The sequence below is a fragment of the Acipenser ruthenus genome, chromosome 3 (genome assembly GCF_902713425.1).
Source record: "Acipenser ruthenus chromosome 3, fAciRut3.2 maternal haplotype, whole genome shotgun sequence".
Lineage (NCBI taxonomy): Eukaryota > Metazoa > Chordata > Actinopteri > Acipenseriformes > Acipenseridae > Acipenser > Acipenser ruthenus.
Genome location: NC_081191.1, coordinates 105255544 through 105282181, shown reverse-complemented (window position 1 = coordinate 105282181; position 26638 = coordinate 105255544). Strand labels below are relative to the sequence as shown.

Genomic DNA, 26638 nt, shown 5'->3' with positions numbered 1-26638 from the left:
GGCAATTGAATGGTTTTCTCTGCTTTTTCCGGAGAAAAAACGACTAAACACCCGTTTATTGCGTTGCTATAATGATGTCGGACCCAGTCCGACAAAGGACCTGTGAGGAATAATTGCAATGTCGGACCCAGTCCGACAATGGACCGCAAAGGGTTAATCAACCCTAACACCCGTGAACACCTCCACCTCTATCACCAACATCAATCCTAATCAACCCCTAACACCCGTGAACACCTCCACCTCTATCACCAACATCAATCCGAATCAACCCCTAACACCCGTGAACACCTCCACCTCTATCACCAACATCAATCCCAATCAACCCTAACACCCGTGAACACCTCCACCTCTATCACCAACATCAATCCCAATCAACCCCTAACACCTGTGAACACCTCCATCTCTATCACCAACATCAATCCCAATCAACCCCTAACACCCGTGAACACCTCCACCTCTATCACCAACATCAATCCTAATCAACCCTAACACCCGTGAACACCTCCACCTCTATCACCAACATCAATCCTAATCAACCCTAACACCCGTGAACACCTCCACCTCTATCACCAACATCAATCCCAATCAACCCCTAACACCCGTGAACACCTCCACCTCTATCACCAACATCAATCCTAATCAACCCTAACACCCGTGAACACCTCCACCTCTATCACCAACATCAATCCTAATCAACCCCTAACACCCGTGAACACCTCCACCTCTATCACCAACATCAATCCCAATCAACCCCTAACACCCGTGAACACCTCCACCTCTATCACCAACATCAATCCGAATCAACCCCTAACACCCGTGAACACCTCCACCTCTATCACCAACATCAATCCCAATCAACCCTAACACCCGTGAACACCTCCACCTCTATCACCAACATCAATCCTAATCAACCCCTAACACCCGTGAACACCTCCACCTCTATCACCAACATCAATCCTAATCAACCCTAACACCCGTGAACACCTCCACCTCTATCACCAACATCAATCCCAATCAACCCTAACACCCGTGAACACCTCCACCTCTATCACCAACATCAATCCCAATCAACCCCTAACACCCGTGAACACCTCCACCTCTATCACCAACATCAATCCCAATCAACCCCTAACACCCGTGAACACCTCCACCTCTATCACCAACATCAATCCCAATCAACCCCTAACACCCGTGAACACCTCCACCTCTATCACCAACATCAATCCCAATCAACCCTAACACCCGTGAACACCTCCACCTCTATCACCAACATCAATCCCAATCAACCCTAACACCCGTGAACACCTCCACCTCTATCACCAACATCAATCCTAATCAACCCTAACACCCGTGAACACCTCCACCTCTATCACCAACATCAATCCCAATCAACCCTAACACCCGTGAACACCTCCACCTCTATCACCAACATCAATCCGAATCAACCCTAACACCCGTGAACACCTCCATCTCTATCACCAACATCAATCCGAATCAACCCTAACACCCGTGAACACCTCCACCTCTATCACCAACATCAATCCGAATCAACCCTAACACCCGTGAACACCTCCACCTCTATCACCAACATCAATCCTAATCAACCCTAACACCCGTGAACACCTCCACCTCTATCACCAACATCAATCCTAATCAACCCTAACACCCGTGAACACCTCCTCCTCTATCACCAACATCAATCCTAATCAACCCTAACACCCGTGAACACCTCCACCTCTATCACCAACATCAATCCCAATCAACCCCTAACACCCGTGAACACCTCCACATCTATCACCAACATCAATCCCAATCAACCCCTAACACCCGTGAACACCTCCACCTCTATCACCAACATCAATCCCAATCAACCCCTAACACCCGTGAACACCTCCACCTCTATCACCAACATCAATCCCAATCAACCCCTAACACCCGTGAACACCTCCACCTCTATCACCAACATCAATCCCAATCAACCCTAACACCCGTGAACACCTCCACCTCTATCACCAACATCAATCCTAATCAACCCCTAACACCCGTGAACACCTCCACCTCTATCACCAACATCAATCCTAATCAACCCTAACACCCGTGAACACCTCCACCTCTATCACCAACATCAATCCCAATCAACCCTAACACCCGTGAACACCTCCACCTCTATCACCAACATCAATCCCAATCAACCCCTAACACCCGTGAACACCTCCACCTCTATCACCAACATCAATCCCAATCAACCCCTAACACCCGTGAACACCTCCACCTCTATCACCAACATCAATCCCAATCAACCCCTAACACCCGTGAACACCTCCACCTCTATCACCAACATCAATCCCAATCAACCCTAACACCCGTGAACACCTCCACCTCTATCACCAACATCAATCCCAATCAACCCTAACACCCGTGAACACCTCCACCTCTATCACCAACATCAATCCTAATCAACCCTAACACCCGTGAACACCTCCACCTCTATCACCAACATCAATCCCAATCAACCCTAACACCCGTGAACACCTCCACCTCTATCACCAACATCAATCCGAATCAACCCTAACACCCGTGAACACCTCCATCTCTATCACCAACATCAATCCGAATCAACCCTAACACCCGTGAACACCTCCACCTCTATCACCAACATCAATCCGAATCAACCCTAACACCCGTGAACACCTCCACCTCTATCACCAACATCAATCCTAATCAACCCTAACACCCGTGAACACCTCCACCTCTATCACCAACATCAATCCTAATCAACCCTAACACCCGTGAACACCTCCTCCTCTATCACCAACATCAATCCTAATCAACCCTAACACCCGTGAACACCTCCACCTCTATCACCAACATCAATCCCAATCAACCCCTAACACCCGTGAACACCTCCACATCTATCACCAACATCAATCCCAATCAACCCCTAACACCCGTGAACACCTCCACCTCTATCACCAACATCAATCCCAATCAACCCCTAACACCCGTGAACACCTCCACCTCTATCACCAACATCAATCCCAATCAACCCCTAACACCCGTGAACACCTCCACCTCTATCACCAACATCAATCCTAATCAACCCTAACACCCGTGAACACCTCCACCTCTATCACCAACATCAATCCCAATCAACCCCTAACACCCGTGAACACCTCCACCTCTATCACCAACATCAATCCTAATCAACCCTAACACCCGTGAACACCTCCACCTCTATCACCAACATCAATCCTAATCAACCCTAACACCCGTGAACACCTCCACCTCTATCACCAACATCAATCCCAATCAACCCCTAACACCCGTGAACACCTCCACCTCTATCACCAACATCAATCCCAATCAACCCCTAACACCCGTGAACACCTCCACCTCTATCACCAACATCAATCCCAATCAACCCTAACACCCGTGAACACCTCCACCTCTATCACCAACATCAATCCGAATCAACCCTAACACCCGTGAACACCTCCACATCTATCACCAACATCAATCCCAATCAACCCCTAACTATGAACACCTCCACCTCTATCACCAACAACAATCCCAATCAACCCCTAACACCCGTGAACACCTCCACCTCTATCACCAACTTTTCCCTGCAACAGCTGACAGTGCTTTAGTACAAAACTCACAATACATTTGAACTGTTTTTCAATATGGTAACGTCCTGATTTGTCATGCCTGATAATAGATAACAGCTCATCGTCTAACCAGGGAAGCTGCTGCACAATGAAATCATCGTCAAACTCCTGATGGTCAACAATAACCAAATCTATTATATCTGGGATAGATGTGGCTGCTAAAGAAGATGCAACAGATTCAAAACATTATTTAAGCACCCTAAGATTTGACTTTCGAAAGACAACAATTGGTTTATTGGAGTTCCAAAGAAAAGTTTTTTCAGCTTGGTAACCTTTTCACTTGCGGTTTTTCCTTTTTATTATTATTTGTAGTTTAAACGTTGTATTTACAGAACTACGTCATATCACACTCATAAATACTGACACACGTTTGTAAAGGGAGAGGCAGCACTTTTGGGGTTACAGTTGCCCCAGAAAATGTTTAGTCGCATTTGCAAACAATTTGGTCAGAGTTTGGAACCCCTTTATGATGGATTCTGCTTCCTATTCCCTGTTCCAGATCTGCACTCCCTCCTTAACATAGCAATTTGCATCTTCCCCCTGGGCAGGACCTTTATGCCCCTGTCATAGCATGCAATACCTTCTAGTGGATACCATCAATACCATCGGTGGCTAACTCTGTAACCAGGGGGGTCATCAACTCTGATGCTTTCATTCCATCAATGCAGCTGGCTGAGGGTCCTGCTTATACAAGGCAAATCTCTCCAATGTCTTCAAGGTATGCCTATCCACCCTTCACTCTGTCATCTCTTCGGTGCCTGCAGGAAGGGCCAATATCTCTTTGCTATATCTCTTCTCTTTGAGTCAATTAAATTTCCCTTCCAGCTCTCTTTTGGTTGCTGTAGCAGCCCAAGATTTTTTACTCTCTCTCTGAAGCTCGCTACTGGATTCTGCTCAACCACCATTGCGTCCCCTTCCTCCTGATTCTTCTCAATTAATTTATCTTCATCTCTCACCACATCTGACCCCACAGCAGAACACCTCAAGCAACTCTGCACAATCCTCTCTGCAGTCGGCACCCCCTATCTGAAGGGAGGAAAAATGGCACATTTCACTCCCTCGGCTTCCTCAACATCACACTTGACACACTCCAATTTGCATCCGACAAGTTGCACCACCTCCATTCCCTCATCTCCTTGTTCCAGATCAACAGCACCATTTTCAAAAGGAAACTACTTTCCCTCGGTCACTTCAACTTCCAGAGCATCCTCTAGAGCCGGACGGCCATCTCCCGTCTTTTTGTATTCTCCACTACAGTAATCAACATTTCCGCTGAAGCCCACAAAGACACTAAGATGTGATCCTCCCTCTTGCAACATTGGAATGGCCTACTGTTCTATGAGGACTTCATTTCTGCCCCCAGGCTCTCCCTCCATATTGATGCCTACTCCATCGGCTTCAGGGGCTCTTCTACAACTAATGGTTTTCCAGTCCCTGGTACCCTAAAATTCAAGAGTTTCCACCACAACTGAAATCTACCGCTTTCCTTAAGCTCTACCCCATTGTGGTCACAGCTTCCCCGCCGGTGGTGAAAATACATTTTTTTGTGACAATCAAGCTTCAGCTAATATCATCAACAAAAGACAGTCTTCTTCCCTCCTCATCATGCAACTCCAGCACCATCTTGTCTAGATTTCTGTTATTGTCATCATTTTATAATCCAAATCTGTATTAACAATAATGATGCTCTCACCCCAGGCTCCCTGGTTCAGTCTGCTGCTCCCCTCAGCACACCTTCCCCCTGCCTATTCCTTAGTTCAGTGATTTGATATTCAATTAAATTCTTCACTGCGCAATCTCCTCACCTCCGCCCAAGACTACATGGCTGCTGAGATCTCTGCAAACAGGCAAATTCCGGACATTGACCAGAGACAGGTCTTCCCCCCTCGACATGGAAAGGGGAAAGAGTGTCAATCACGCTTGACAAGACAAAGGAAATTCAAGTGAACTGTCAATGAGCTGTGGGAAAGGCCAAGGAGTAGGAATTAACCAGTGTTTAAGCACGTTGCTTGACGTTAAACACCACCCATTAATTCAACGATCCAATCAAAACAGGTCGAGGTTTAACCCTTTGAGTAGTACAAACGTACCGATACGTTCGATGCTCTCTGGTCCCCAGAAGAGTACGTCAGTATTCATTACATACATACAAACATATAGCTTTCAGCCTGTTTGTACGCTGTACTCGTAATAATCAAGCACATGCAAAAAAAAAAGAAAATCACTCCAATAGGACTGGCAGTGCATTTTAGAACTCACTACTCAAAGGGTTAATTAAAAAAAGACTAGAACAAGGTCTGAAAATGGTCAGAAAATTAGAGAGAAGTGGGTCTAAAAGTGGTTCTGGAAATGTGGTCCTAAAAGTGTCTGAAATCTGTAGTGAAATCTGCTCTGAAGTGGTAATAGAATCAGATATGAAAATGGCTAAAATCATGTCCTGAAAAGGCAGCTCTGAAGAGGGTCCTGCTGTCTGCCCTGCGAGAGACTGAACCAAGAAACAGGACACAACAAAGATCTGAAAATGGGTCTTTGTTTTTATTTTGCTGCTTGAAATACGAAAGAATTGCAACAAGAACATTTTTACAAACTACATAACTTTTCAATTGCAACGCATTCTTCAACATTCAGTTCTGTCTGATCAACGGAACCCATTCCAGTTGGAAATCTTCCGACAAGCCAAAGATGATGTTGCAAGACTATTGAAAATCAACAGCTACCTCCCTTTGAAAAGAACTATTGTATGCTGAGCTGATGCAATACGATAGTGCTTCAAGCAAATTATTGTCTTCTTTTCTTTGGGTAGAACTGTGAGATGGGAGAAACTGCAGCGTTTTCATCGCCAAAGGGGACTAACTTCTTTGTTGAAAATTTATAAGTATTCAGCATATCAAATATTAAACATTTTATGACTCGAGAAATTAACTGTAGCAAATGCTATCAAGTTAGTGGATACATTGTTCTAGGAATAGAATATAACTTCCTGTTTTAGAGTTTGCAAGAAATGTATTTTGTTTGTTAAAATGTGCAATTTAAAGGAGTTGCCTCGTAAATGCAAAGAATTTGATCATTGCCCCATTTCTGAGTTAATTTGAATATAGAATCAATTGAGATTGTTAACATATTGTCAGTTTGGTAGATCATTTTCTAAACTAAATTAGCACGGTAAAACTAATTTGATAAATTAGTTATTGGAATGTTAGATTCTGTTCTGAATGGGAAGTTGAATTAATTATTTTGCATTTTGATATGTAATATGTAGTATTGAAAATACTAATGCAAAGTAGACACTTTGTGTGATCAGCCATAATTAATATTAGTATATTAGCCATGTATGTTAATAATGTTGTGGTCATTGTAATCGTTTGACTAAGAAATCAATGAACTGTATACTATTCACGCATATCTCTAACCAATCGTCTTTCCTTTCTGTAATATTAGATTAGTTGTGCACCCTTTTATTCTTAAATAAAATCTTGTTTTATATTTCTGACCCGTTGCGTGACTGTCGATTATTGTCAGGGAATTCGGTTTCTACATCATGCTGAACTCATAAGGAATATATATATATATATATATATATATATATATATATATATATATATATATATAGTACCTAAAATATGAGACATTACCTGCTATTTAATGAAAAGCAATGAAAAGAAACATAAGAAACTTTTTTTGGAAAAATACAATGCAATATTTATTTAGATGATCAAATGTATAAAGATCAAAAACTTTTTTAATGCATTGCTTTTTCCTAGCTTAAATGTTAAGTGAATTGGGCCTATAGTCTGTACAACCACATCTTAATTTTAGAATACTTGTCAAATGTAATTGTCAGTGTACGGACTTTAATCAATGTGTCACCAGCTTCAGGATAATAAAAGCAATACCTCAGAGCCTCCCACTCAGCGATTGCTGTACTAGTGAGTGACTGAACTATCAATCATAACGTCATGACAACAGAGTCAGCCCGGAACAGAAGAAACAAATATCAATTTTATGGAAAACAGGTGTCAATTTATGCTTAATTAGCACAAAAGGGACTTTATTTATCATTGTTTCTTTTTATACCCAGTAGTACAAATGTGTTTCATTTATTCCAGTCCTTGCTCCTATGATTTCCAAAATTATTGAATAGATATTTATATATCCATTTTCATTGGTCTTTAAAAACCAAGGTGTTCAATTTAGTAAATAAGGACCAAAGGGTTGATTAAATCTAAAGCAATCATTATGCAACGTTCCAGTCTGCAGTTTCTCTTACACAGAATTATTACGTATTGAGAAGCATATATACTTACACTAGACTTTTATAGTTGTTGTGGGTAGGCTACAGGCTAGATTGTTTTTACATTTTAGAGTCATAATAGTCTTAATATAGCCTACAGTTGTAAAATTACAATAGTGAAATAAAATAAATAAATATATCTATACAAACACTAACAATTATTACCACAGTTAAATACGTTCATATGAAATATTTTTCATACAAAGCCTACAAACTGTAAAAAATGTTAGTCGCAGTCACTCAACAGCATATCATCTGTAAAAATTGTAGCAGTTTATAGTAAAACCTGTCTCACTCAGCACCGCTTGGGACCAGGAAATTGTGCTGGAAAATACAATGTACTGGTTTACAGAGGTACTGTCAAATCTAATACGGTACCTAAAGAAAGGCAGAAATGCACTGTTTAGGTATACCCTTTAGTCAAGGATTGTATTAATTGTATGTCTTACTTTCTACACTCTGTAAGCTCGGATGTTATTGCAGCTGTACCATGACCACAGGGGTGTGTATATTTATGCAACATCATTTATTATAAACTTAAATCACAAGGCTTGGGGCTGGACTGCAGCTACAGATGTATACTGATTCTAGGCAGAAAAGATAGACAGGTTTAGAGTGTATCACACCATTAATTTTAATAGAGATTTGGTCGGGACCCAAAACTGTTGCCAATTTATACAGATATGTAGATTAGAAGGATTCAACAGGTTTTACTCTATTTGGCTACTGTGTCTTTAAATAATTAAAATACAAAACAAACAAAAAAAGTATTTTCTTAAATGCTCTATATTTGTGTTTATATGTTGTGCTATTGAATCATCAAGTGAGCTGTATAACAGTAACTTCTAAACTGTCTTTAAAAAAGGACCGACCTTACCAAATGCGAGTTCTAAAACACTTTGAATGCGTTTCTATACCATGTTAAATGACATACAATGTGCCACATTACAGAAGCCACAAAATACCCTTTGTGTGATGCATTGTGAGTTTTTGTTTTAATATCAAGATTTATCCCACCCTAGACAAGGCAGCACACAGAATTTAGATTTAATCTACCCAGGTTCTGAAGCACTGATACTAACTTAGCTATTTCAGTGTCTATTCCTGTTCAAGACCATGGTCCAAACAGTACTATAAATCCCAAATTGCTTACCAAGGTTCAATGAAACAATTAAAGGCCTGATTGGAACAAGGCTTTGAACTTCTCAATTTAATAAATAAAGTGGTTGGAAGAAGATGCTGGACTGGAACATGTTTTAGCAAAGTAGAGTAGGTTTCTATAGCAGGGCTGCACATGTACTGTCCTCAAAGTCTGGAGCTCTACTGGTGTTTGTTCTACCTGTGCATTCAATTACTAAACCGAACAAGTTTAACCTCCTCCCAGGTCTTCATCAGTTAATTACATAATGCTACCTATAAAACGTGGACCGAATCTGTGCACCCCTGTGCTATAGTGTAGTAAAAAGTTTATTTACATGCACATATCCAAAATGAGAAATTCACAATTGTAGGTAGGCTTTGAATCTGTATGCACTCGACTGTGTTCAATGTAATTTATAATTGTTTGTACTTTAAAGGAGGCTCTGTGGTCGAGTGGTTAAAGAAACAGGCTTGTAACCAGAAGGTCCCCGGTTCAAATCCCACCTCAACCACTGACTCATTGTGTGACCCTGAGCAAGTCACTTCACCTCCTTGTGCTCCGTCTTTCGGGTGAGACATAATTGTAAGTGACTCTGCAGCTGATGCATAGTTCACACACCCTAGTCTCTGTAAGTCGCCTTGGGTAAAGGCGTCTGCTAAATAAACAAATAATAATAAATAATAATTAAAGAAAAAGTCTCAACAAACTACTGTAGTGCAGCCTAGATGCAATAGTTAAGAAATGTATGCAGATCAGCTCTAAGAAACTGTACAGGAAGATACTCCAACTTAGATGCCTAATTGGGTTTTCATACATTTAAGTGCATCAGAGGAATCTGGCAAACAGCTGGATGCTTTAAAACATGATACCAACAGTAAGGCGAAGACATGTGAGTAAAATATACTTTCAGCAGTGCAAAAAACTAAAACTGTCTATTAAAGTGCAACAGAACGCACACAGTTTAACTATTGCTACTATTAAGAGACTGCAACCTGCCTATTTTCATTTAGAATACCATGTGATGGAGTTAAACAACAAGCATTTTTTTTAGTATTCCAAATTCTAAATCTTTACAGATACAGAACGCATGCTTGAATAGCTAAAACTGAAAGCGTCTTAGAGGCCCACCAAGCTATAGCTAGCTTGGTTATATGCGACCAATACAACTTTGTAATGTGTTAAAAGAGTAGAACAGATTTCATTAAGTAACAAACTTTTATTTATTTATTTTATTACCTGGTATGAAATTGTAAGTTGCAGAAAATCCAATCGCCTCCAATTCTCCGTCAGCAAAAAACTTTATCCAAAGATATCGGCCACTGGATTTGATAAACGGTGGACTTTGTTGACCACAGTAGCGTCCAATAATTGGAGAAAAGCCAAATGGTCCATCTCGAACCTCAATGTGATCAAATTTACATTCCCATGAAGGCTCAATGGAATATTGTTCAGCAAAGAACAGATCAATGCATTGCCTGGGTGCAGCTAGATAAGACAAAAACAGAAAGACTGAATCAGGTGGGAAAGAACTGTAAGAGATGCATTATGCACCAGCTTGGGTGAATCTGGCAATAATACTATTCCTATGAAGAAGCTGCACAAAAGCTTGAAACACCAGTTATATGTGGTTCACACTTTGTTTTAAAGGGCAGGCCCTTAAACAAGTAAGTAAGTAAGTAAGTATCATGCTTATTTCTTTATATAGTGTCTTTCACACAACAGTATCTCAAAGCACTTTACAAGTCAATAAAAACAAAAATTACAATAACATTCATTTATTCAATTAAAAAACATGACCATGAAAAAGTTACTGGTTTAATAAAATGAATACAAAAAACATCAATATTAGTAGATAAACATGAGAAGAAGAAAGAACACTTTTATATAAAATGCTAGTAAAAAAAGTGAGTTTTTAATCTTGATTAAAAAATATTAAGAGACATATACATAATATTACGTGTCTGCATCTCTAATATCAGATGGTTGTTTTGTAAGTCAAAAGCAGGATCTTACAATCAACTCTATATCTCACTGAAAGCCAGTGTAGAGAAGCAAGCACGGGAGTTATGTGGTCACTTTTCTTTTGTTTACTAAGAACCCGCGCCGCTGCATTTTGAACAAGCTCTAACTGTGAAAAGGCATGGTTTGCAAAAAGAGCATTGCAGTAATCAAGTCTAGATGAATTAGCTTCTCAGAATCAGGCAATGAAAGACTAGACCTAATCTTACCAATATTTCACAGATGATAAAAAAAACACTTTGGTGACATTGCGGATATGAACCTCAAAACATAAATCAGAATCAAATATGAATCTCTGGCCTCTGATTTGGGGTTTGTAGAGAATTAGCAAATCCCAGTTGCTGCTGAGAACCCCGAATCCAAACTTCTGTCTTATCTGAGTTTAACTGCAAAACATTTTGAGACATCCAGATTTTAACATCATTCAGACAACTGCAGTGGTATCCCCAACTGATATATTATACAAATGGCATCCCTGACACTTATTCTGTCAATGACAGAAGGCTGATTGTACTGTAAGTGCAGGGTCTGCAGGATCTTTCATATTCAAGGCTGTTTGAAAAGTAATGACCGTAGGGGTTATTATGCAGAGACTTCGCCATCCCAAGCTTTAAACACCCACTGTCAGTACACACTACTGACAGTGCTAAGGCTGGTGCTTATTTTTTTTGGTTCAGAGCCTACACTACAGTATGTAGCAGTGTGCAACATGTATTTATAAAGGACCTCCAAGCCAAACACCTCTCTAATTTTACTGCTCTTACTTGCACAGATGTTGTCCAATGAATAATACATTATTTTTTTCTGATTGCTGTCTATCTATCTATCTATCTATCTATATAATACTCTATTGGACAGACTCTTATTGGCATAGTGTAAATGGAGCCTTACATAACCATCATATATCATATACTGTAGTAGTACTAAAAAGAAACTTTAGAAAATGTCACCAAGATATTTACATATAAAGTCACTGATAAAGACTTTGTGTTGAAACATACATTTAAATATATTACCGTACTTTATTTTATACTATTTATATACGTATATTTCTTATGATTGGATGTTTACAGTTAAGGATGATCATCATTAATCATAATAATGAAATGCAATTTGCATTTTCTTTGTGGGGAAAAAAACAATAACCTCTGAAGGCAAATTTAAAAATGCGATTAAGTTAATAACAGACTTTTTTATACAAAAATAATGTAAATTAAATGTTGATATCAAAACCTTAACTTGTTTTACTTTACTTATGTTTATGCAATGCAAATGACCAAAAATAAATGTATCTGTGTACACAAGTAATTTTAACCTTGTGAATGATCATATATATATATATATATATATATATATATATATATATATATATATATATATATACAGTATATATATATATATATATATATATATATATATATATATATATATATATATATATATATATATATATATATATATATACACTACCGGTCAAAAGTTTTAGAACACCTCAATTTTTCCAGTTTTTATTGAAATTTACGCAGTTTAATGTCTCAATGTACACTGAAATTAAAGCACAGAACAAATAAACAATTGGAGATAAAAAAGAAATCATGGAATCGTTTTGTTTAACAAAATTTAATCTAAATTTTTGACTCATCAAAGTAGCCACCTTTTGCAGATATAACAGCCGAACACACTCGTGGCATTCTTTCTACAATGGAAATCAAATATTGTTCGGAAAGTTCTTCCCAACACTGTTGCAGAAGTTCCCACAAATGTGTTGCACTTGTAGGTTGCTTTGCTTTCACCCTTCTGTCCAGTTCATCCCAAACCAGCTCGATGGGGTTTAAGTCTGGATGATTTGAAGCCTACCGTCTTGTTCTTTTCTTCTAAGGTAGTTCTGACATAGCCTGGAGGTATGTTTTGGGTCATTATCTTGCTGTAGGATGAACCCCTGACCAACTAGGCGTATACCAGAGGGTATTGCATGGCGCTGCAAAATGCTGTGGTAGCAGTTTTGGTTCAGGGTGCCACTCACTCTGTGCAAGTCGCCGACTCTGGATCCAGCAAAAGAGCCCCAGACCATCACGCTTCCTCCTCCATGTTTGACAGTTGGTGTCACACACCGAGGAACCATCCTTTCGCCTACTCAACGGCATACAAATACCCTGCGTGATGAACCGAAGATTTCAAATTTTGATTCATCGGTCCATAAGACCTTCTTCCAGTCTTCAGTAGTCCACTGGTGGTGCTTCATGGCCCAGGCAAGCCTCTTTTTCTTATTTTGCCATCTTAGCAATGACTTTCTTACTGCCACTCGACCTGTCAAACCTGCAGCTCGAAGTCTTCTCTTCACAGTTGAAACTGAGACTTGCTTACTTCAACCAGTGTTAAGCTGTGCTTGAAGCTGTTGTCCTGTGAGCCGCCTATCATGCAAGCTGTTGACTCTCAGAAACTTGTCTTCTGATTCTGTTGTGGCTTTGGGTCTGCCAGACCTCTTCCTGTCAGAGTTTCCTCCAGTTTCCAAGTGCCTTTTGATGGTGTAGGAAACTGTACTCACTGACACCTTGGCTTTCTTTGCAATTTCTCTAAAGGAAAGACCTACACTTTTAAGGGTTATAATGGTCTGTCTGTCTTCCTTTGATAATTGCCTTTTTCTTGCCATTATGAGAGCAATATACTACTTCCTGCAGTACAATACTGTCCAAATAATGCTTAAGAGGGTGTAGTAACACAGTCTGTTCCAACACTGCTTTTATACAGACAGAGGGTTTGTAAGTAATCAACAAAAGTTGGGACACCTGTAGGAATTGTTAGCATCAACTTTCAAGGCTTAATTTACTTCCATTGCTGCAGAACAGCTGTAAGCTGTTAACCCATTACTTGTTCCCTGAAAAAGGCCTTTTTGTATAACTCTGAAATGTACATTATTTTTCACTTTTTTTTAACCTCTGGCAGTTTACCGCTTACCTTTCTACCATTTCAGGTTATTCACTGGACTTGAACTGCTTAAATTTCAATAAAAACTGGAAAAATGGGGGTGTTCTAAAACTTTTGACCGGTAGTGTATATATATATATATATACCAGTATATCAATCTATAAGCAAAATATTGGGTAACAAGATTTTTTTTTTTTTTTACTTACAACAGTATAGTAGCACCATGAAAAGATGTTATCATGTATACTATATCTTTTAAAATCACAAATAGTTTTCCACATAGAATGAATTCCAAACTGACACACAAATCTCATTTTCTGGATATGCAGATGTTGTCACTAAAAGATGATGGAAATTAATTTCAGATAAGTTGATCCTCAGATATATATTTCAATACAGCTGAAAGTATTAAACATAAAACATCAAGATAGAGATGATTGGTACAGAGGAATTACATTCTGCTTCCAATCAAAAGAGACCTTGCAGCTTGTCTGCTGTACAACATTCGGTGCAGCACGAATGCAGGATCAATTCAGGAAGAAACAGCCTTGTTTTCAGTATATTTAACAAAAGCACTGCTATTGGGCTATTGGGTATGCATGATAAATTAGGTATTTTGTGTTTTATCTATTAACTTCATAGCCAATGCAGGAATGTTGCTTCCTGTCTATACTGTTGCTATTCGAGCATGGCTGTTCACCATTAATCAGAGTGCTGTGGGAACAGTAATGCTGTTTAGCCATATAATGCATCTTCCTTTCTAAAGGTGATAGTGCCAGGCTATTTTGGTGACATAACTTGGACTCTTTGGAAATCGTATCGTATATCTGTTATTACATGGTGATTTCATGATACAGTCCAAATCCAATGTTCATTGAGGTTTTTTTTCTGTGTAATGAATACCATATTACCCCCATGTCTATCCATTTGAGCTTCTTATTCTCCCTAAACTGATGACATACCCTGTGTCACCGGGGAAACAGTACTACAGCGCCACAGCTTAAATTGTTTGTGCTGCTTTATCTATTAATATTTATTAATTGTGCTACTTTATGACCCTTCTCTGATCTTTCCTCTGGGTCAATCAAACCCTAAATCAATAAGTGTCTTCAGCACCAACCACTCAACCCACACGCAAAAGAGTAACTGTGTGCCAAAGACAGCATTCGCGAGAAGAGCAGGTAGTGCGAGAAGACATAATGGTGTGCAGACTTCATTGGGATTCATATTTTGTTATAGCTATGTAACTTGAAGTAATTTAACAGCATGCAAAGGAAGATGCTGATTGGTCGGTCAAATAAATACCATGTTATCAGCTACAGTGAACATTAAGATTTATATGAGAGGCTGCTGCATGATAAATCTATAAATTATACATGCACTGTCATTAGTGAAGCCTTAAATTATTACTAAATTATAAGCAACTTTAAATTGCCATTGACAGATTTCTATTTGACAGATCTCTAGTCAAATTTTAGAATACAAATGAAAAATAGTGCTGTCCAAATGTATTTTATTTGAAATCTATTTGAAGCAGTATAACTGTGAATGCCTGCTGCAATACATCCACAATAGCACAGTGTATTCATGTCTCCCCTCTCTAAATGCCTTGCAGTCCCCTCGCTTCCTTGGGTTTCAGTAACAAGATGTTCTTCAGATGTGGAATGGAACTACATTATACAGTATATATGAATTCTGGCACATTTTCTGCTTCTAATTCCGCATTGAACAGGCAATGATATTGTATCTACAGACAACTGGACATGGTTGGTTAAATGTTTAAGTCACTTAAAATGGCCCTTCTAACACAGAACCAGACATTTTATTACAAATAAATTACACCACATTTTCTAAGGCATGAAATTAAACATAATTCAATAAATAATAGTGGTATAACGGTTGATTTATATTGTTTTCATGTTGGCTAATATTTAAAGGAAAGGAAAACTACCCTTGGGATCCCTAACAAGACTGTAACACCAGCTAATAACCAGCCTTGTCAATTTTTTGCAGTACAATGACTCTTCCCTGTCTAAAGGAAGTAATGGATTTAACTACACTCGTAACAAACATTTGTTTGATTAAGGAAAACACAAGTATTACATTTTACACAACCTGTATTATCATTAAATGACGTTGTTCTTAACAAGTTATATATTTCTTAAACAAACACATTTAAATTAAACCCATGTTTTACAGTGTCCAGTACAATAGATAAGCAATGGTTTTGAATTTCTGTAGGTTCAAAACAGTTATTACAGACGGTACAGGGCTTTCAACCGTTTGCTGTTTGTGTGTATCCATTTCCCAAACAAATGAACATCAGATGAATGTAGAGCACACAGCGGCGGGATTGCTTACCTTCTATAATGTAAACGCACTCTTTGTCTGGAGGGTATTTGTTGGGGTAGTTGGGTGAAGTGAAAATGCCCCCTTCGGGATTCTTTGTCCAGGTGCCACATTGAGCTGCTCCTGGGATGTTTGCTTTTTCTGAAAAACAGAGTCATATCTACCTATAAATAATATTCTTTACAAAAAGCTATAACAGTGTAGATTTGGTAGTTATTGCGTTGCATCTATCAGTAGTATAGCCTTTTTTTAAAGACTCAAGTTAACATAGCTCTGACATATAACTGGTTACAAGTCAAATCAAGATATGGCAATATATATATGTTCGAAAGAAAAGAATGAGAGAAAGAAAGATTTAATTGTGGAAATGTATTACCTGCCCCCTTCTTTGTTGCCCCAGACAACCCAAGTATGATGAGACTTGCAACAACTGAAACAGAAGACAACATTCATTTGGCAGAGACTAAACTGATTTGGGGTGTTTTCATTTTGGTCTAAAAAAGGGGAATTGTAAAATGGCTAGTAATTTATGATGCAGTGTTTTTTCCCCCCTATCTACTGTATATTATTGCTGCTAAATGGTGGGAGCCATTAGATATGATGTCCTCTGTGATCCCCAATACTAACTAGATGATATAATATACATTACTTCTTTCTTTTTTTATATAGTAATACATCACTGACAGGTAAATGTTAACATTCACTTAAAAATCCAGTATGTTAACTAAACATAGACTAGCAGTTAAAAAAACTATTATCTTCATGGTAGATTCTAAAAACTATTGTTATATTATTACATCAGACAATAATATATATGCATGACCACCAAGCTATATACCCTTTTGTGTATCTAAAAAGAAAGTGTTTTATCTGCCTATGGTAACACATAGAAATCAGTAACCACCATTGCACAATATGCAGATGAGAAATAGGGTTCACATCTCATTCAAAGCGCCCAGCGTGTAAAATGGACATGAATTTCTTCTGTAAGGAACATGAACCCATACAAGTGGAGACGAAAGAGCTGCCTGTGCTGATAATATACATGCTGTCTCTAATAAAACGACAGCAATAGCTTATTCATTTAAATGCAGCAATTCCAAATACTACCCAATTAAGTAATGGCAAAGAAGAGATCTCAAAACACACGTTACTTTTGTCAGTACGGTACACGCCTGTTCAACCCGTGTATAATCCTTATAAAGTAATAAAAAGGAGACTCACCGTGAAGCAAACTGTGCCCATGTACCATGTCTGTTCCTTTTACAAGGGGCTTCAATCTCAACTAATTCCATTTAGATACAGGAATACTTCAAGTGGAAAGGATTGACAGATTAGAAAATTCAAGAATGGATAACAACGATCATTACTACACCACCTGAAAAACACACATTAGGGAGAAGGAAAAACAAAAAAAAAACCAAAAAAAAAATAATAATGATAAAAAAAAAACGAATTCCACGGTTTAAAAAACAACTAATCACCAGTTTCATATAAAACTATGACCAGGTCTAAACATTCGCCCGATTTCCATCCAAACGTTTCCAAGACCTTTTGGTGCTTTTGATGCACTGAAAGGATTAACAGGTCCGTCATCAGCCTTCCCTGATCGCTCCACCTTTGCAATCTTCCGAGGAAAAAGATTTACAAAAAGGGGATTTAGTCATTCTTGTTCAATCCCTATTTATGAAGCAATCCTTTAAAATCGTGTAAATCCACCTTGAATCCATTCTCGTTTATTGCAAGCTACAGAACCTCCAACTTTGGTTTAGAAACTTAGAAATGTGTCGATATTCTTCAGTCCAGTTGATGAATATCTTATTTTCGATAAAAACATCTTCCAACCTGTGTCAGTCGTGCCCCCAGCTTCAAAGAGTTAAACGGATTGTACGACGATCCTCTTCAAACAGTTGGCTATACGTCCATCTCCTAATCATATGGGTTAAACGATAATCTTATAATCATAATATGAAATGCGTCGATGTACAAAGAACCCTTTCATTAAAAATGTAATCCACTCAAATAGACAGAACAGGATCAAAAAGAAAGACAAAAAAGTAATGTTTCTTTAAGACGCACTGCGAAGCCAGGCGGACTGCAGGATGAGACACCCTCAGACAGTGCACACCAAATGTAAAGGTAAGCAGTAAAGGCACTATGTCTAAATGGAAAACATAAGGAAGAGGAGATAGATGCTACAAAGACGCCGGGCAAGTATCACTGATCTATCAGTAACTCGAAACAATTGCACCTGCAGCATGAAATTGACTAGAGAGATCTGCAGCCTGCTAACATGGCGGGGTAGGGGGATGAAATAAAATGTATTCAAGCATGAAGTCACAGTAAATTCATACCTAAAACAATTAGGTTTTTAAACCATTCATGCCAGTTACGGGGAGATGAACGATACATATGCACCTTACCAAGTATGGTATTATTAAAATAATGATTTATGTAAATCTATGTTTGATTTATGTAAATTTATGTTTAATTGTAGATTTATGGGTTTTTTTTTTAAAATACATATTAAAATACACGGATATAGAAGCATTTTATGATAGGGTTGGCAAATTACTTGATTACAGTATTTTTAAAGCCTGAATTTCAGGATTTGTTTTTTTAAATAGTCCTTATACATTTGGGTTAAAGAACACGCACCTTTTGTCCAAAACGCAAACGTAGCTATTATATTCGAATTAAACTGAAATTCCTGCACTACTGGTGACCATGTGGACGCTTTCCTTAGCACTACATCAAGCGATAGTTCGCGTAGGATGCTGTTGAGTGTCTCATTGGTGCTGTCTTGCCCTAAACAATTTAAATATATATTTGAAAATACCCTGCACGTTAATGTATTATAGTCACCCATTTGAGATAACTTATTAAAACGTTGTAGAACATTTTGGATGTTAACAATCTCCTTTGCAATTAACATGTGGAAGAACCAGAACGTTATACAATCAGATGTGGTTAAGTAAGTTGCACACGAACACAGAATTTAAAATGCCATTGTATTATTCATTATAATTGCATGTCATTTTCCATTTTGATAAAATCAGTCATTGTTTAAATTGTACCATACTCTCTCTGAAGGTCAGCAGACTGTGTCCACAGACACTGGTAACGCTGTCTCTTAAAGATTTATAAGACAGGATCACCACTGCAGTACTGCCCCCTCCAGTATTCAGTGTCCACTCCAGCACCTTATAGAAAGCGTTAACATAACACTGACACAGACACATCAATATACACGCTATATAGAAGATACTGTAACAAGAATACCCAAAAGAAAAAAAAAACTGTATTGCACTTTCTGTTGTGTACTAAAGAAAAAGAAACTATATATATATATATATATATATATATATATATATATATATATATATATATATATATATATATATATATACAGTGCCTATAGTAAGTATCCCCCCCCCCCACTTGGACGTTTTCACAGTTTGTTGTGTTACAACCTGAAATCTTGATGCATTTAAATGGGATTTTTTTTCCTTTGATTTACACAACCTACTCAACACTTTGAAGAGGCAAGATAACAGTTCATGAAAAATAAAAAAATAAAAAACTGAAATGTCTTGGTTAGATAAGTATTCACCCCCTGAGTCAATACTTGGTAGAACCACCTTTGGCAGCAATTACAGCTGTGAGTCTTTTGGGGTAAGTCTCTACCAGGTTTGCACATCTGGATCATGCAATATTTTCCCATTCTTCTTGGCAAAATTGTTCAAAGCTCTGTCAAGTTGGATGGGGATCGTTGGTGGACAGCAATCTTCAAGTCTTGCCACAGATTCTCAATCGGATTCAAGTCCGGGCTTTGACTGGGCCACTTTAGGACATTCATGTTCTTGTTTTTAAGCCACTCCAGTGTCGCTTTGGCTGTGTGTTTGGGGTCATTGTCCTGCTGAAAGGCGAATCTCCGTCCCAGTCTTAGGTCTTTTGCAGACTGAAGCAGGTTTTCCTCAAGGATTTGCCTGTATTTTGCTCCATCCATTTTGCCCTCTACCCTGACAAGCTTCCCAGTCCCTGCTGATGAAAAGCATCCCCATAGCGTGATGCTGCCACCACCATGCTTCACAGTAGGGATGGTGTTACCTGGGTGATGTGCTGTGTTGGGTTTGCACCAGACATAACGCTTTGCATTTAGGCCAAATAGTTCAATTTTTGTTTCATCGGTCCACAGAATCTTTTGCCACATCTTTTCAGAGTCTCCCACATGCCTTTCTGCAAATTCCAAGCAGGATTTTACATGGGCTTTTTTCAGAAATGGGTTCCTTCTTGCCACTCTTCCATACAGGCCAGATTTGCAGAGTACCTGAGCGATTGTTGACACATGGACAGTTTCTCCCATCTCAGCCATGGAACGCTGTAGGTCTTTCAGAGTTGTCATTGGCCTCTTGCTGGCTTCTCTGACCAATGTCCTTCTTACCCGGCTGCTCAGTTTGGGAGGACGGCTTGCTCTAAGCAGATTCTGGGTGGTGCCATATACCTTCCACTTCTTAATGATCGACTTGACCGTGCTCCAAGGGATATTCAATGCATTTGAAATCTTTATATACCCCTCCCCTGATCTGTGCCTTTCCACAACTTTATCCTGGAGTTGTTTTGAAAGCTCCTTGGTCTTCATGGTAGTATCTTTGCACTACCCAACTGTGGGACCTTACAGAGACAGGTGTATTTAATCTGAAATCATGCGAACCACTTTTATTGCACACAGATGTACTCCATGAATTCTTAAGGCAATTGGTTGCACCTGAGCTTATTTAGAAGAGTCATAGCAAAGGGGGTGAATACTTATCTAATGAAGACTTTTCAGGTTTTTATTTTGATTTAAATTGATTTTTTTTCACCCCCCCCCACCCCGCCCCCCATTTTGTCACACATTGAAAGTGTTGAGTAGGTTGTGTAAAACAAAGAAAAAAAAATCCAATTTAAACGCATCAAGATTTCAGGTTGTATGTGTGTGTGTGTGTGTGTGTGTGATGTCATGATGCCATTGGTTTATCTGTGTGAAAACAATCATTCTACCTCCTGAAGACATGCCCATGCTATTTCCATAGTAACAATGAATATATCCCCTCACCTTCCATAATTTCCACAAACACAAAATAATGAACTGTGCCTTTCGAGCATGTCCGCCTTGCGTTTCACATTGTGCAGCTCTTCTGAGCCCTAAGGAACCGAGGACTGTTGAAATCCTGCATATGGCACAGGTTTATTCCTGTTACAACTATAAGCAGAAGGACTTATTTCTCACCTTACAGTTAGAGAGCCGTGATGATCTGCACATTTATACTGTAGTGGGAGCTTATCCGAGATGGCCAGCACTGGTCTCTCATACAAAAATCCAGACAGTGATTCGATTTTTTTTATTTTTGCTTTTTTATGTTTAGTCAGAACAATACAAATATACCCTATGAACACTGTCTATATAATGCTTAATCAATTGTGAATGAAGTGAATGGCACTATGTTCACTGTACATTATTTAGGTAGTGTTGAAAGGGTAATACTTAGACAAATAAATATTATTACACATTCTGGCTGGGGTTTCTCAGATGGTTGAGAAACTGACAGGTTACAGAAGTGGCATTTTGCCCAATGGATGCTATATTTTCAACCCATTGGAATATACAGCACAGTCTATGGTGTGATGTTAGAAAACAATAGTATTTCACTTTGACTTCTAGAGCGATGTTCCAGGACAATTTTAATGTTGACCGCTGGAGTTTTGTGAGCCATAGCACAAACTATTTCTGTTACACTATTAACCGAGAGGATTGAGAGTTGCTATTTGAGGGTTTAATAAATTGAGATTATAAAACACACACTTCAAATGGGAAGCCAGGACTGCGTTGATTTAAAGTGACAAGTCTGCAAGATGTTTCAATTGTTCTGGTTTCCTATACGTGACCAACTTGTAGGTGGAAAACTGCTGCAAATTATGTTCATGTCAGGGATACAATTTGAATGACACACTTTATGATTTGTGTGAGGAACAGCAGCGTGTGCTACAAATGTGTTGTCCTCCTCTATACATTGAAGACATGTATATGTACAGTGTACAGACTGCATAGGTCACATGGTGGATTACAGCACAAGCCAGTAGCTGTGGCAAACCAGTGTTGAGTTATCTGGAATGAATGCTTTTTTTTTTTTTTTAATACGGCTGCTATAAAATAAAATCCAGTATCGTTAACAAAGCAATGGAAATTACATTATTATCCGCCTAGACTACTGCAACTCCCTCCTGGCTGGCCGCCACCCGTCCGCTCCAGCTCATCCTGAACTCCGCTGCTCGCCTGGTGTTCTCTCTGCCTCGCTTCTCCCACGCTGCTCCACTGCTCCGCTCACTCCACTGGCTCCCGATCACCGCTCGCATCCATTTCAAGACTCTTGTACTAGCCTGCAGATGCCTTGACCAGACTGCACCCAGCTACCTCCAGACCCTCATCTCTCCCTACACCCCCACTCGACCTCTCCGCTCCTCCTGCACTAGAAGACTGGCTGTACCTCCTCTACGCTCCCCTGCCTCCAGAGCCCACTCCTTCTCGACCCTCGCCCCGCAGTGGTGGAATGACCTTCCTACAGATGTCAGGACTGCCCAGTCCCTGACCACCTTCCGGCGCCTCCTCAAGACTCACCTCTTCAGACAGCACCTGTAGAACTCCTCTTTTTTTCCCCCTGGACACTTATCACCCTTCCTTAATGCGCTTTACTTGCTCCAATCTGCCCCCTATTTTGTGTTTAATTATATCCTGATGTAACTATCACTGACACTGTTATCTGCTCCGTTATTGAATCGTATTTTGTCATACTTGTACTTGCTAGAACCAAAGTCATTGTATTTATCTTGCTCTTAACTGTATTATTACTTGTACTGTGATTGTTGAAATGTATTTTTGTTCACGGCTGTAAGTCGCCCTGGATAAGGGCATCTGCTAAGAAATAAATAATAATAAAATAAATAATAATACATTCCTCTGTATTATTATGATTCATACCAAAGCACACGCAGTACATGAAGATGAAAAAAGACACACATTCCAGGTCAGTATCAGTATTCATCACTTTATTATTATTATTATTATTATTATTATTATTATTATTATTATTATTATTATTATTATTATTATTATTATTAATGACGTACTCTTTGGCTACTTAAATAGTAAATGTATCTAATATACTTTACTTAAGGTGGACATAAATGCATTGCCGCGGATTACAGCCTGTAGGACACCATACTATGGAGTGCTTTGAAGCTGATGACATTTTTATGTATCTAAGAGGTTTGTTTTGTATACATTGGTAGAAACCCCATTACAAAAAACCCCATGAGATACTCTGACTGTGTAATAGCAATGCTGTGATGTTCGTCACAACCAAGAAAATATGTCATCATGAGTCAGGTCTTTCTGGGCTGCTGCTTGTTTAAATTGTATCTGTTTTCTTCCTCTCTGTGAGCTTGCTGGAGGATAAGCATTTCTAGAATATCCATTATGGCACGTGAGAGTAATGTGAAAAAAGAAAATGGGAAAATGTTCATTTTCTTACTCCCGGCCCAGTTTATACACATGAAAGATCTATTATTCATGATGGCCTGTCAACAGCCCTGCCCTTCCTGAAAGCAAATGTATAACTTTGGAGGAAAAGGCATCACAACGAAATGTAAGCATCTTTGTTACTGATTACAAAGAACACATGCATACAAACTGTTCTGCCATTTCCTTAAAGCTAAGATGAATAGTGAGTACATGACCATTATTTAAATGAGGGTTTATCTTGTTCACTGCATGCAACACAAGTTTCCTGAATTGAACTCACTCCAGCTTAGCCATTCCCGTAAAAAAAACAAAAAACTGTCAGACTAAACGGCAAGGAAACAGTAAAGCAATTCAAATAAATGATTCATTCAGGGGCTCCTAGTAAACTTCCATTTGAATTAAAAAAAACGTGTGCAAATGGAATACTGCTGCTATTGTTAGTGTAAGGGCTTTGCTAAGTCTGTAAATATAATAATGTGCAGTCTGAAAGAAGGATGTTACCCCAAAGGCTTTTTAAGAGATACAAAGCTACCCTCACTCAGAAAACTGTTTATTCACTTATTTTTAAAAAGGTTGGTTTCTGTGTCAGGCTCTCAATTAAATGGAAATTATGTCTTTTTAAAATGTAACAATTCACAATTTTTTTATTTTAAATTATTGAAAATCCGTATCACGTAAAAAATACTTTTTCAAAGCCTTTACTGAATTTGAAATACAAGCAAATAAGCACAACTAGAGAACTTGCATATCATTTTCAGAGGTTTTTTATACTAGTTATATAGTGATGCATGTTAGACTTTTTCATGGTAAGTGGTGTTGTAACCATGTGGCAAAGTGCCCCCCCTGTGTATGTTATATGTTACGTGTTGTGTGTAAATGTTGGTGTATAAGCATTGGTACACGGGATATAAGCGGGTCTGTGTTTCACGTGTATGTAAATTGTATATTTGTATTTAGGCACGGGGATGGCACATCACATCACGTGTAAGTAAAAAGTAATAATATGTGAGCACGGGGAATTGCACTTTAATTAATTCACGTGCAGTTGTACCGAGATTCCAATTGAATGACTGACTAGCAATCGAATCTCGGTACAACTGCATAAAAGCTGCATGTTTTCACTCACTGGGGGTTGGTGTTCGGTGAGTGGAGAACGGGAGAGAGAGGAGAAAAGAAAGCAAAGTAAAGTAAAGTAAAGTAAAGTAAAGTAATTAGTGTTTTCACTCACCGTGTTTGTCCGTTTGTCTGTTCACTGTTTAGTCTGTTTTGTTTGTCTCTTTATTTTGGCGTATAGTGCCGTGTCCCGTGTTTTTATGTTCAAACCTTTTATTTTCTGTTCTGTCTGTTTAATGATTAAATGCTGAGCGCGATCACACGCTCAGCTTAACCAAAACTCCAAGTCTCTGTGTGTTACTTCCTGGCTCTGGTCTGACACCACCCACTCCGGCCTCTCCAGTACCTGAGCGGGAGGAGCCTGAGCGTCCACAGCCCAAGCGGGAGGAGCCTGAGCGTCCACAGCCTGAGCGGGAGGAGCCTGAGCGTCCACAGCCCGAGCGGGAGGAGCCTGAGCATCCACAGCCCAAAAGGGAGGAGCCGGTGCGTCCTCAGCCCAAGAGGGAGGAGTCGGTGCGTCCACGGCCCAAGAAGAGGAAGGTAGAGCGTCCACAGTCTCCACCAGCAGAGGGTGAATGCCTGCTGGGTCCCTGTCCACCAGCAGAGGCTGAATGCCTGCTGGGTCCCTGTCCACCAGCAGAGGGTGAATGCCTGCTGGGTCCCTGTCCACCAGCAGAGGGTGAATGCCTGCTGGTCTCCCCTTCCGAGGCAGAGCCGCACCAGTCCCCTGCAAGAGAGGGAGTGCCGCTCCCACCTCCGCCGCCAGGAGACTACACGCCGCTCCCACCTCCACTGGCAGGAGCAGAGCAGCAGGAGCTGCCTCTGCCTCCGCCAACCCCACCAGCAGAGGAGGAATGCCTGCTGGTATCACTTCCCCCACCAGCAGAGGATGAATGCCTGCTGGTAACACTTCCCCAACCAGCAGAGGATGAATGCTTGCTGGTATTACTTCCCCCACCGTCATGAGGAGAGGAGCAGGAGCTGCCTCTCCCTTCACCAGAAAAACCAGGACTAGATGCTGGCTGTCCTCAGCAGCCCTTGCATAGGCTGCTGAGGGAAGCACGGGGAAGAACCGCCCGGCCGCAGAGGTCGAGAAGCAGGCCAACACCCGCACCCCAGTTTGTCCTGACTCCCTGCCTAGCTTCGCCCAAGGATGCCCGCCTCGCTTCGCCCAAGGATGCCCGCCTCGCTTCGCCTCGCTTCGCCCAAGGATGCCCGCCTTGCTTCGCCCAAGGATGCCCGCCTTGCTTCGCCCAAGGATGCCTGCCACGCTTTGCCCAAGGATGCTCGCCACGCTTCGCCCAAGGATGTCTGTCTGGCATCGCCTGGGGTTGCCAGCCGCTCCGCATCGCCTGGGGTTGCCAGCCGCTCCGCATCGCCTGGGGTTGCCAGCCGCTCCGCATCGCCTGGGGTTGCCAGCCGCTCCGCATCGCCTGGGGTTGCCAGCCGCTCCGCATCGCCTGGGGTTGCCAGCCGCTCCGCATCGCCTGGTGTTGCCAGCCGCTCCGCATCACCTGGGGTTGCCAGCCGCTCCGCATCACCTGGGGTTGCCAGCTGCTCCGCATCGCCTG

The 26638-nt window shown here is 40.1% G+C and overlaps 1 protein-coding gene across 5 annotated transcripts in view; it reads right to left on the bottom strand.

Annotated features, from left to right (window-relative positions):
- LOC131730250 (neuropilin and tolloid-like protein 1) overlaps window positions 1-18686 on the bottom strand; it is a 65181-nt gene extending 46495 nt beyond the window's left edge. For 3 of the 5 annotated variants that reach the window (XM_059020406.1, XM_059020408.1, XM_059020409.1), the window contains exons 1-4: window positions 17618-18683; window positions 16770-16823; window positions 16406-16534; window positions 10337-10585 (exon numbers count right to left, since the gene is read on the bottom strand). In XM_059020406.1, coding sequence (XP_058876389.1) covers window positions 10337-10585; window positions 16406-16534; window positions 16770-16823; window positions 17618-17645 — 460 coding nt within the window. In that variant the 5' untranslated portion in view covers window positions 17646-18683. Of the gene's footprint in view, window positions 1-10336; window positions 10586-16405; window positions 16535-16769; window positions 16824-17617 lie in introns of all 5 variants that reach the window. The other 2 variants (XM_059020411.1, XM_059020407.1) reach the window with 2 other exon arrangements.
- Window positions 18687-26638: the final 7952 nt, after the last annotated feature.